We start from the raw sequence: 13,834 nt of genomic DNA on the forward strand, positions 1-13,834 counted from the left end.
TCCAGTGTACAGCTAGCAGACACAATCTTTTGCAGCTTCTGCACCACAGAAAGCTGAGCCCCCTGAACTCTGTAAACACTGCTATATCCAAAATACTTAATTTGCTTAATGGACTTTCATTTCAAAATATCATCCTGGCAGATTAACAGCTTCATCCAAAGGATCCCAATTAAATCCAATACAGCATGTTACTGCTTACTTAGGTGACAATCTAGTTTAGTTTTCTCTTAATACTTCGTTTCACTCTGCTTTTCATACTGAAGGTAGATGTTCTACAGAATTTAATTTTTACCCTTCTGAGCCATTTTGGATGTTACTTCATGTAGCACTAATACTTATGGACTACAGATAAGCACTTAGGACAAGCTTTTCAAACTAAGATGTCTAATGTAAATATAAATGTAATTTAATCCCATTTCCTAGCATCTTTACACTGCCAGAATGGTACAAAATGGCCTTTGCGTAAATGAGAATTCAGGACATGCATATTTTACACAGAATTGCTTGTAGCTCACTTTGCTTAAAAAATGAGAATTGCAAATTCTTGTTTTGCTACAGAAAATCAAACTTTGTAGAACTTCCAAAAATAGACAACTAGAGCAAAATGTCTCTCTGAAAAGACCACAGCATTGCAAGGAATGGTAGAATGTCAATTACATTGCCCTGTTTATGACTATCTTTTTGTCTTTTATACAGTTCAAAGCACTTACCTCATTGACTGGAATAATGTTTTTGACGTTGAAGTAGAATCCAAAGTAAACCATATTAAAAACTCCATGGCGGCCCAATGTTGCAGTGAGGCCTTTGTTGAGTCCACGGAATCCTAAGCCCTCAGTTGTAATAATTCGCCGTGCTTGGACAAAGGTTGATGGTTGCTGTACATGTAAAACAAAAGAAAGAAGAAATCACCTTTACAAACAGTAAGTGTAGTAAATTATCCACAGAGCCTCATTTCAAACCAGACAACTATCAAGGTGTTACCTACTCTTGTTATTTTATCATGAGTCTCAAAATATTTGGTGGGTTTTCTTAAAGCCCCAGCCCCTGGAATCTTGAGGTTATGTGAGAATCACAATTTTTATTAAAAAAAAAAAAGGTTTCTAACCCTCATGGTTTCAGATAAAAGCTTGAAACCATGACCCAAATGTATCCTAAGGACTCAGAAACCAACAGGTGAAGAAAAATTCGTATGTTTTGAAATCTCATGATCCTTCTACCAATCTCATGAATTTTTGTTGTCCAACTCATAATTTTTGAATGCGTGGGGTTGGCAATACTGTTATCAGCAGAGACGCTGTGTTGCTAAGGTTGCAGTAGATGAAAAGCCACATACAAAGTGTATTTGAAAATGCCTCAGTATGGATTTAAGAGCCTAACTTTAGGCAAATAATTTTGAAAATCTTGGTCTATATTTATTATAAGTATATTGAAATTAGTGTTTGAGGTCTAGTCAAAATGGTTCTCCATTTTCCTGCTTACATGTCCTAATGGAAATCATGGTTTGCCTCTCTAATGAAATACTTTACTCTATTGGGAGCTGTTGGATTTTGAAAATCAGGCCACTTATTTAAATTCCCTAATCTAGATTTAGGAATCACATTTAAGATATCCTGTTCTGAAAATCTTGGCCACAAGGGATAGAAACCCTCTTACTTCAGGGCATAAGACAACCACTAACTAATGAACGCTAAGCAGAAATTTCCTCTATGGACAGGTTATTACCTAATTATCCATTACAAAGATCCTAGCACCTTCCTTTGAGGCATCTGGTATTGGCTGCTGTTTGAAAGGCCATCAGAATAGATGCACATTTGATGCCACATGGCAAGTCCCATGTTCCCAAATGTGTTGTATTAGATTTGGTACAGTGAATTACTTTCACAGGTCAACATTGACATTTTAGCTCTTTGCTTTAAGTTACAAGTATTAAAAAGGTCATTTAAAAAGCCTGTTTGCTGACTTGTCCTTGGTTTTCACTAAAACATAATGCCACCTTTGTATAACCAAATATTTAATTAGAAAGGCAAAACATTACTTCCACTAGTATGCTTAAACAGGAAAATGTAGAACAATTTTGACTAGAACGCTGTAAACACTGCTGATTTCAATACACTTATTTGTTTAATGGGCTTCCATTTGAAAATATCACTCTGGCAGATCAACATCATCAGCCAAATGATCCCAATTATATCCAACACAACAGGTTACTGCTTATTTAGGTTACAGCCAAGTTTTCTTTTCTTTTACTATTTAGGTTCATTTGTCCTTTGCATATTTAGAAACTAATATTGACCTGCTGATGCTCTGCTATCCATCTCTGTCCGTAGAAATAAAAAACAAACAAACCCTATTTTATCATCATGATTTACTTTTCTAGCTACACGCAAAGATATCAAAGCTCTTTACTGTAGATGAGCATCTATACACTGACTGCAGATATTCAAACTAGAATTTGATCAGGACACAAGGATTAATGTCTTTGCTCTTGGAAAAATTAAGATTGGATCTTTAAAGATAACCAGCAGTCATGAACTCAGTTTCAAGTCTCTGCTAAAGAAGGCAACTTCAACAATACAGTGCCCACTGGCATTAAGATGGATTATTGATTTACAAATGACTCAGAGGGGAAGGGATGCCAGCTGCTGAACACCTGATGCCAGTTTGGGCAGCAGATGATTTTTCTTGGCAAAACACAGGTCTGACCTTGGTTAGCTTTCGAAACCTGAAAAGATCCAATGTGGTATGGCTGCTAGCATTTGGCCATTGATAAATACCCACTGTAGTGTTTTTATTAGGGGAATTCCAGGATGTCAGAGTGCTGCTGTGTCAAATCTGGGGGTCTTCCTCTTTAAACCAATCAACCCTAGAAAGATGCTCAGATATCACAGAACAATCCAATGGTCAGCACAATATTGGTGTGCAGTCTCCCTTGTTCCTTGAAATAGGCTATATTTCTTATTTAAAGGTAACAGCCAACATAATATGTTTGCATTAAGGTGCATCGCATGGCATGAACTACACAATGGGATAAGTGCAGACACTGCTTAATCCTTTTAGAAAAACACTGCATTGTTACAGAGTGAGGATACATCATATAGAAGGTAGTAACAAGCACATGCTACTCATGAGGAAGTAGGTCTGGAATTTTGGTAAGTTAAGATTTTTTAAAAGCAAAATATAATGTCTTGTATTTCTGACATCTCCTTTAGCTTCGAATATTCTTTAGCGTATTTAAACAGGACTGAGACCGATCCTCAGCTGGTAGAAATCACCACAGCTCTATTGAAGTCCATAGAGTTCAGCCAATTTACACCAGTGAATTATCTGGCATTATATTTTTAGTTACATACAACGTTAGTCAAATTTACAAAGTACCTAAGTGACTCAGTCTCATTGACTTTTTTTTTTCAATAGGACAAATAAAAACGTGTTTGATTTTCAATGGGAATTAGGTCCCTAGGTGCTCAATTAGGTCTCACTTAGGTGCTTTTGAAAATTTTACATGAATGACTATGACATAACCATTATACTGCAATAAGGGTGTTGTTAGCGTTTTCATTAAGCATAAGTGTATTTTGATTCCCTTCTTTTAAATTCCAAGAGCTTTGATTTACAGAATGGAAGCTTTGATTTTCTAGAAAAATTGCAATGCGGAATATCACTGATTTTGTTGTTGTTGTTGAAGATCAGAGGAGAAAAGCGTAGAGGATATAGGTTTCATTTGGGGGGAATAATTAATTATAACTCACTGCAAAAAAAAGCAGCGAGGTGGATTAGAAACCCTGTGAGGGAGAATAAAGTCTCTGGAATTTATGTGCGGAGAGGATGTTGTGTTCCCATTTAGTGCTGCTGGAACTAGTTTGCTCACAATGTGGTATTAATACATTTATACTCAAAAGGAAAATTTTGTATTGAGGCAGGCCAATTGTATCTGCAGAGGTATAAAGAAGGTCTGATTATTTGTTCACGGAACGGACAGATTGTAATACTGGTTCACAATTTTTTCATATTACCCACCATGTCATAAGAGAGAAAGATCGTCTCATGGATCATCTTTCCAGTGCCCCAATCACTTTACTTTCCCTACAGTATTCTCTGTGGCCCTATTGACCATGAAGGAAGGAGGGTCCAGTGGTTAGTGTGTTAACCTAGGCTACAGGAGACATAGGTTCAAGTCCCTGCTCTATCACACTTTCTGTGTAACCTTAGGTAAGTCACTTAACCTCTTTCTATGCCCCAATTCCCCATCTGTAAAAAGGTGATAACAGTATTTTCATATCTCATATGGGTGTTGTAATAGCATCACAAAGAGAAGTAAAACATCTGGCTCCTAATGTGCAACTAAGTACTTTCCCTATATATATATATATATATATATATATATATATATATATATTGTCAGCAAAGTTTCCTATTCCACCTTTGTTAAAACAGCATTGCTTAGAGGGAATATCATTATTTCATCCAAACAGCCTCAGTGAAAGTTTTCTACAACGAGCATAGAGAATCTGATTAAATATTAAAATTAACTTTAAAGTATTTCTTATATTTAACAAAGTTTTGAAAAAAGAATGGAACAGTTACCATACCTCTGTGAAAGCATTCCGATTTGCCTGTAAGCTAACCTTTACTACTTCAAAAGGGTTAACCACAACCGCTTCTGTTAATCCAGATCCCAGACCAGCAACAGCAAACGTCTAGGGAAATTAAATCAATCAATACTTAAAAATCAAGTTTTCATGAGCACTGTGGTAAAATGTCCCATACATCACATGATGAAGCTGAATGATATGATGAAAATGGAGAGACCTACACTAGAGCAGCAGTATACCATTACTAAACAGCTTTAGCCCTTGATTAGATGTTGACAGTTCATGAAGAAGAAATTACAAAAACCAAAACCACATTCCAAAAATTCAAAATAAAACGTCAAAGTCCTATCAACAATGAATTCTCTCTAGCTGGAAGGAAAGCTGTGTTACTGATTTAAGATGCATACATGGAAAAATAATGTTCCCATGTTATATTTGGGTGGAGTTTGAATGCAATGAATAATAATTTTGGTTTTTTAAAATATAAATGTAGCTATGTAATACTTAAAAAAACTTCTGTGTATTCAGCATTAAATCAAATGCACTTAAAATATAGTAAAAGTAACGAATATTCTGGGCTAAACTGTGAAGCACTTACTTAAGCTAAATGCCCACTTAGAAGGAAAATTCTCCATGGGTAAATTTCAACCCTGAGAAGACTTAAGTGGGACTTAAGTGGTGCAGAGGGCTGGTGCTGGCCCCCTTCACTGGGGTGAATTCACCCCATCTGCTCAAAAATCGATGGCACAGTATGGCCCTGAGTAAGGCCTGTGCTTTGCACTCAGGTAGAATACGCCATATTTAGAAAGATAAAAAATGGTTTACTTTGTTCATAATAGAGAAACAACAGCTAAATATTCAGAGCAGTTAAGAAAATTCAAAATAATTAATCTTGGTCTGTTTGTTTCTTTGTTTTAGTCTCCAGTGCCAGCCACTTATAAGGAGCCTCCTGCTCCTCTACCACCTTAAACCCACAGCATAGTATATGGAGTATACTGGCTGAAATAGGAAAAGAACCATGGTGGGAGGAAAGCGATAGTCAGGAAAACATCCCATTCAGCTCACATGGGGCCAGACTGGCTGACTCTGAATGAGTATTCAAGAAGGGAGAGGGTGGCAGGAGCCTTTAACTCTTTGTTCACTTATACAGGGGCAGTCTCAATCCCAGCCATTCTGCACCCGGAACACTGGCAATGCTGCCGGTAGGACTATATTCCCCTCATGGGATGGGAGCATGGCCCCACTCCTTCATTATCAGTTGTCGGTCTGAAGCCAAGGGGAAGAGGGTGGAAACACTTGTTTCTCCCTTTCAAAGGAACATGCTTCCTTGACATGAGCTCTGCCAGAAGACCTGGAGGTATTCTGCCTATCTCAGCCTGGAGGTACATAGAAAACCTCTAAGGGATCCTTGTCCCTCACCCCCCACCATGGCTATGGCATTTAAGACACAAGAGAGCCCTAAGTGTAACTGAAAACGATAGCAATGTAATGAAAGCGGCATTATTCATTAAAAAAATTATTGGGATGTTTGTTGCCCAGTACAACTGCTATACGAATCAAAGCTGCTCTTTGTTAAGAACGTATGCTGTATGTTTACTAGTTTTCAGCATGCTGTTCTTGGGAAAGATTGGCAATACACCAAAAAACCTGAAACCTGCTCTTTCCACTTGCCAGGGATGCGAATGACAACTTCTCCATTGCACATTAAGAAAGAAGGAGTCTGCTGACAACATGAGGGGACTGTAAACAACCATAGCACCAATGGAGTACTTAAGAGGAGGAAGTTTCATGTGAAGAGTTTACCGTCCTGCATGAGAAGGGCAGCAGCATGTGGTGTCACACAGATAGTACCTGGGGTAATGATAAACTAAAGGTTTCCTCTCTATTTTTTACACCCTTTAGCAGGCACAGTATAGTCTAATACAGGCACGTATTCTTACAAGACAAGTGACCATATATTTTCTTTGTCTATCACAAACTTCCATCCCAGGAACCAAAACTGTAAAAAGAATTCTAATCCCAAACTCACCTGACCACAAAATCTATAATCCAGATGTTCAGGATTTTATTATTTATTACATGACCTTTTCCAAGTAATTCAAATTTTTTTAGTCTTGCTAAAACTCAGATACATGGATTATTATAAACAAAACACAGGTGTCTCTACAAAGTGTGAGGTGTTTTATGCATGCCAATATTTTAAAAAAAGGGAGTAGACAGGAGGCAAGAGATTAAAAGTCGAAACATTGAAATAAAATCTGGTTGATATTTTTCAGACAAAAACTTCTCTATTAAAAATAGCCTTTTTAAAAAAAAAAAAAAAACACATGAAAATTGTTGACATTCTTTGTTTTCCCCAGAAAACAGCATTGTGCCCTTTTTCACATTTGTTATTGAAAATATTATAGAAAATGATATAAAAATGGCGGTTGACATTTTTTGTTTACCAAAAAAAGTTACTGAAAAGGTTAGCAACATTTTCATTTAATGAAAAGCTGGGTTTTGATAAACAAAAAATGTCAATAACCATTTCAATAATATTTTCAATGGTGCCTCTTATAAATACATTTCCCAAAATATCTAAAAATAAACAATGTTTTGACCACTTCAAAATGAAAACTTTGAAACTTGAAAATGTTGAACTTTGAAATTTTTTTTACGAAATGAGTTTTTCCATTTTTTGACCAGCTGCAACTGAAATGTATTTACTATGGTAACTTATTGATGTTTCCAGGATATCACACATTATACTTTAGCCTTTGGACTCTTCCCATGTTTTCCAAAGCCACACCTTCATATCTGCCAGGACCGGCTCCAGGGTTTTTGCTGCCCCAAGCGGTGGTTAAAAAAAAAAAAAAAAAAAAAAAAAAAAGCCACAATCACAATTGCGATTGGCGGCACTCCAGCGGCAGCTCCACCGCACCGCTTTCTTCTTCGGCAGGAATTTGGCGGCAGGTGCTTCCTTCCGAGAGGGACCCGCCGCCGAATTGCCGCACATGCCGCCCCTTCCCCTTGGCCGCCCCAAGCACCTGCTTGGTGGGCTGGTGCCTGGAGCCGGCCCTGCTATCTGCTATCTGCAGCTCAGATACCTGGCATGTTTTTTCTGTTGTATTTCCCTCTGGCATCACACTAAGTATCTTGGTCCTTTTACTTTTGGGGAGGGGTAGAGGGACATCCAATATTTCCTTAAATGAACAAAAACCCTAATTATGTATTTCCACTTACCAATCCTGGTGATAGTGAAGCATGTCCTAGTAATTTCTTGTATTGTTCAAAGGTGAAAAACTATAAATTAAATACAGTTACATTTAAAACTTGGCAATGTTTAGAAGATTTTATTATAAGTTATTTATCTGATTTAGAAAAAAAGAGACAATGAAGGCCTGATTCTCCACTGTCTCATACCCTCTGTAGTCATGTATACCTGTGGAAAGGGAGTGCAAAACACTACCATTGCACACACTTTGCACAAGTGTAAATGACTACCTAAGCTACAAGGTAGTGGAGAATCAGGCCCCGCAAATGATTTTATTAGTAAATAAGGCATAATGTTAACACAAATGGAATTAAAGACAATAAGCTATTGTACACAAGAGAAGATTTCCAATACATAGTTCTTGCTTTCAATTTACTAACCTTTGCTCTAACAGCTCATTTTCAAATGTTTTTATGTAAGTTACAGAATAGCTAATGTAATCTTTTTTGTAATAAATTAACCACACTATTTCCATTTTTGTCTGATATTAGTACACTTCTCATCAGAGAGATGCAAACTGGTAGAACTGCAGAATGGAAGTTTGTGTATCTTTCTGTAGTCTTCCACCATGAACTGATATTTTTCTTCCAATTTCTACCCACCTTTAAAAATAAGTCTCACACAGAACTGTCTACTTTTGCTTAAGGGCCTGGTCCTCAGAAGTGCCCAGCATGTGCAACTCCTCTGAGGATCAGTTTCACAATCAGTGCCCTTTTGTACGGTAACTTGAGGGGAGAGATGGGAAATTTAGTTTTTCCTGCACCTCCATGTAACGAGCAATCCAGGACTGAGTGATAGCCATTGCCTCCTAAAACTTTCCTTGGATGTTTCAGCACATTCAGTGTTCTCAGATTCAAAGACAGAACAACTGGAGGGCCTTGTTCTTGGAAGAAGAATACCCAGGGTGAAACCCTGACCCCATGAAGTCATTGACAAAGTTCCCATTGACTTTAATGGAGACAGGATTTCAGCCACAGTTCCCAACTTCTTGGGTGTAAATTCAGAAAGTTCCAAATCATCTAAATTTCCCCATATTGTTACATTTGCAAATGTACTGCTGAAATAATGTTTCATAGAATCATAGAAGATTAGGGTTGGAAGAGACCTCAGGAGGTCAACTAGTCCAATTCCCTGCTCAAAGCAGGACCAACCCCAACTAAATCATCCCAGCCAGGGTTTTGTCAAGCCGGTCCTTAAAAATGTTTAAGGATGGAGATTCCATCACCTCCCTAGGTAATTCATTCCAGTGCTTCACCACCCTCCTAGTGAAATAGTTTTTCCTAATAGCCAACCTATACCTCCTCCACTGCAACTTGAGACCATTATTCCTTGTTCTATCATCTGCCACCACTGAGAACAGCCTAGCTCCATTCTCTTTGGAACCTCCCTTCAGGTAGTTGAAGGCTACTATCAAATCCCCCCTCACTCTTCTCTTCTGCAGATTAAATAAGCCCAGTTCCCTCAGCCTCTCCTCATAAATCATATGCCCCAATCCCCTAATCATTTTTGTTGCTGGGCTCTCTACAATTTGTCCACATCCTTTCTGTGTGTGTGGGAGGGGGGGGGGCGGGTGGGTAGGGGCGCAAAATTGGACGCAGTACTCCAGATGTGGCCTCACCAGTGCTGAATAGAAGGGAATAATCACTTCCCTCGATCTGCTGGCAATGCTCCTACTAATGCAGCCCAATATGCCGTTAGCCTTCTTGGCAACAGGGGTACACTGCTGATTCATATGCAGCTTCTTATCCACTGTAATCCCCAGGTCTTATTCTGCAGAACTGCTGCTTAGCCAGTCGGTCCCCAGCCTGTAGCAATGCATGGGATTCTTCCATCCTAAGTGCAGGACTCTGCACGTGTCCTTGTTGAACCTCATCAGATTTTTTTTAGCCCAATCCTCCAATTTCTCTAGGTCACTCTGGACCCTATCCCTACCCTCCAGCGTATCTACCTCTCCCCCCAGCTTAGTGTCATCTGCAAACTTGCTGAGGGTGCAATCCATCCCATCATCCAGATCATTAATGAAGATGTTGAACAAAACCGGTCACAGGACAGACCCCTGGAGCACTCTGCTTGATACTGGCTGCCAACTAGACATCGAGCCGTTGATGCCTGTTGAGCCTGACAATCCAGCCAGCTTTCTATCCACCGTATAGTCTATTCATCCAATCCATACTTTTTTACCTTGCTGGCAAGAATACTGTGGGATACCACATCAAAAGCGGTAGATGTGGTATATCTTCACTTTAGTCAGCCTTTTGATACTATCTCGCCTGACCTTTTTATAAACAAACTAGGGAAATACAACCTAGATGGGGCTACTATAAGGTGGGTGCATAACTGGTTGGAAAATCGTTCCCAGAGAGTAGTTATCAGTGGTTCACAGTCATGTTGGAAGGACATAACAAGTGAGGTCCCACAGGGATCGGTTCTGGGTCCAGTTCTGTTCAATATCTTCATCAATGATTTAGATAATGGCATAGAGAGTACACTTATAAAGTTTGCGGATGATACCAAGCTGGGAGGGATTGCAAGTGCTTTTTGAAGATAGGATTCAAATTCAAAATGATCTGGACAAACTGGAGAAATGGTTTGAAGTAAATAGGATGAAATTCAATAAGGAGAAATGCAAAGTACTCCACTTAGGAAGGAACAATCAGTTGCACACATACAAAATGGGAAATGACTGCCTAGGAAGGAGTACCATAGAAAGGGATCTGGGGGTCATAGTGGATCACAAGCTAAATATGAGTCAACAGTGTAACGCTGTTGCAAAAAAAACAAAAACAAAAAACAACCCCCCCCCCATCATTCTGGGATGTATTGTAAGCAAGACACGAGAAGTAATTCTTCTGCTCTACTCCGCGCTGATTAGGCCTCAACTGGAGTATTGTGACCAGTTCTGGGCACCACATTTCAGGAAAGATGTGGACAAATTGGAGAAAGTCAAGGGAAGAGCAACAAAAATGGTTAAAGGTATAGAAAACATGACCTATGAGGGAAGATTGAAAAAACTGGATTTGTTTAGTCTGGAGAAGAGAAGACTGAGAGGGGACATGATAACAGTTTTCAAGTACATAAAAGGTTGTTACAAGGAGGAGGGAGAAAAATTGTTCTTTTTAACCTCTGACTATAGGACAAGAAGCAATGGCCTTAAATTGCAGCAAGGGCGGTTTAGATTGGACATTAGGAAAACTTCCTAACTCTCAGAGTGGTTAAGCACTGGAATAAATTGCCTAGGAAGGTGGTGGAATCTCCATCATTGGGGATTTTTAAGAGCAGGGTGGACAAACACCTGTCAGGGATGGTCTAGATAATACATAGTCCTGCCTTGAGTGCAGGGGACTGGACTAGATGAACTCTCGAGGTCCTTTCCAGTTCTATGATTCTATGAAAAGCTTTGCTAAAGTCAAGATATATCATGTCCACCGCTTTCCCCATATCCACAGAGCCAGTTATCTCATCACAGAAGGCAATCAGGTTGGTCAGGCATGACTTGCCCTTGGTGAATCCATGTTGACTGTTCCTGATCACCTTCCTCTCCTCCAAGTGCTTCAAAATGGTTTCCTTGAGGACATCTCCATGATTTTTCCAGGGATTGAGGTGAGGTTGACCAGTCTGTAGTTCCCCAGATTCTCCTTCTTCCCTTTTTTAAAGATGGGCATTATATTTGCCTTTTTCCAATCGTCCGGGACCTCCCCCGATCGCCATGAGTTTTCAAAGATAATGGCTAATGGCTCTGCAAGCACATCAGCCAACTCCCTCAGCACCCTCTGATGCACTGGATCCAGCCCCATGGATTCGCTCATGTCCAGCTTTTCTAAATAGTCCTTAACCTGTTCTTTCACCACTGAGGGCTGCTTACCTCCTCCTCATACTGTGCTGCCCAGTGCAGCAGTCTGGGAGCTGACCTTGTCTGTGAAGACCGAGGCAAAAAACGCATTGAGTACTTCAGCTTTTTCCACATCATCTCTTACTAGGTTTTCTCCCTCATTCAGTAAGGGTCCCACACTTAACCTGACCTTCTTGTTGTTGCTAACATACCTGTAGAAACCCTTCTTGTTACCCTTCACATCCCTTGCTAGCTGCAACTCCAGTTGTGCTTTGGCCTTCCTGATTACACCTCTGCATGCCTGAGCAATATTTTTATACTCCTCCCTAGTCATCTGTCCAAGTTTCTACTTCTTGTAAGCTTCCTTTTTGTGTTTAAGCTCACCGAAGATTTCTCTGTTAAGCCCAGGTGGTTGACTGCCATATTTGCTATTCTTTCTGCACATTGGGATGGTTTGTTCCTGCGCTCTCAATAAGGCTACTTTAAAATACAGCCAGCTTTTCTGGACTCCTTTCCCCCTCATATTAGCCTCCCAGGGGAACCTGCTCATCAGTTCCCTGAAGGAGTCAAACTCTACTTTTCTGAAGTCCAGGGTCCGTATTCTGCTGCTTTCCTTTCTTCTTTTTGTCAGGATCCTGAACTCAACTATCTCATGATCACTGCTGTTGATGCCATCCAAAGTAACTACTTTAAGAACTGTAAAGTCCTGCCAGAATGATGAGCTAGGACAGGAGAGAACTTTCAGGGATAGAGAGGGCAGGAGGGGGGTCCAAGTTTCAGGCAGAACCTAAAAATATTACAAGCAGGAGCACCGCCAGTTTTTTTGCCGCCCTAGGTGGCGGAAGGTCCCGCCCCCGAAATGCCGCCCCCAAAGATCCGGCCGCCGTGGTCGCCGCCCCTCAAATGTTAGTGCCCTAGGCGACCGCCTAGGTCGCCTAATGGGTTGCGCCGGTCCTGATTACAAGTAATATTCCATGTAAGTTTCATGGTTTTATATTTTTGAGAGAGATGAGAATATGCAAGGCTTAGAAGGACTATAAAGCTCACCAGACTTGAGTCTCTCATAATTATCAGACAAGTGTCCAGTACTTCTCTGTCAAAGGATGGTGATTTTGACATGAGGCTTTCAGTACTGGGGGAAGAATAAAGCAATGAAAAATGGAGGTTCTCAGGGCTTTAACACAGATGTATTCTGGGAAATTCTGAACATTTAGCAGAAACATGGGGCAAAAGTTACCACCTACCCACCTCTAAAAAGTGAGTAACCAACAACCTCTCATCTTCTGGACCGCTGCCCAATGTTCCTGCTGCAGTGCTGAATGTACCCTAGCATTCCATTATTTTTATGAAGCTGATTCAAGCCAACGCGGTATCTCTTGGACAGCTATTCAATTGGATTACAACTACAAGGCCAAGATTCTGTATGGAATCTTCTCCCACCCCTTCACTTGCAGCCAAACTGTTCTGCCATGTCAAGGTAAGCAATGGGAAATGTGTCCAGAACTGATGTATGTTTCTTGAGAGACACAGGGAATGGAATTTTCCTGTTAAACACAAGGAGGTACTTCACCTGTAATATGCCCCAGCCAAGGGAGAGAACCTGATTCTCCAGGGACTTAGTTTATCACAGAGCTCTGCACATAAAACCGCTCTTACTCTACAACACATGGTGTCAAGTATCAGGGGGTAGCCGTGTTAGTCTGTATCTACAAAAACAACAAGGAGTCTGGTGGCACCTTAAAGACTAACAGATATATTTGGGCATAAGCTTTCGTGAGTAAAAACCTCACTTCTTCGGATGCATAGAGTGAAAGTTACAGATGCAGGCATTATATACTGACACATGGAGAGCAGGGAGTTACTTCACAAGTGGAGAACCAGTGTTGACAGGGCCAATTGAATCAGGGTGGATGCCTCCAGCTTCCATCCAAGACACATCACACGATCCATTGTCTACAGCCAAGCCCTAAGATGCAACCGAATTTGCTCCAACCCCTCAGACAGAGACAAACACCTACAAGATCTTTATCAAGCATTCGTAAAACTACAATACCCACCTGGGGAAGTGAGGAAACAGATTGACAGAGCAAGACGGGTACCCAGAAATCACCTACTGCAGGACAGGCCCAACAAGGACAATAACAGAACACCACTGGC

The 13,834-nt window shown here is 40.2% G+C and overlaps 1 protein-coding gene across 4 annotated transcripts in view; it reads right to left on the reverse strand.

Moving 5' to 3' along the window:
* Window positions 1-13,834, reverse strand: part of SLC25A21 (solute carrier family 25 member 21) — a 369,737-nt gene that overhangs the window by 13,114 nt on the left and 342,789 nt on the right. For all 4 annotated transcript variants that reach the window (XM_054025834.1, XM_054025833.1, XM_054025832.1 and 1 more), the window contains 3 exons: window positions 7,818-7,877; window positions 4,590-4,697; window positions 711-875 (listed from right to left, as the gene is read on the reverse strand). In XM_054025834.1, coding sequence (XP_053881809.1) covers window positions 711-875; window positions 4,590-4,697; window positions 7,818-7,877 — 333 coding nt within the window. The remainder of the gene's footprint in view (window positions 1-710; window positions 876-4,589; window positions 4,698-7,817; window positions 7,878-13,834) is intronic.

The sequence above is a fragment of the Malaclemys terrapin genome, chromosome 4, assembly GCF_027887155.1.
Source record: "Malaclemys terrapin pileata isolate rMalTer1 chromosome 4, rMalTer1.hap1, whole genome shotgun sequence".
Classification (NCBI taxonomy): Eukaryota; Metazoa; Chordata; order Testudines; family Emydidae; genus Malaclemys; species Malaclemys terrapin.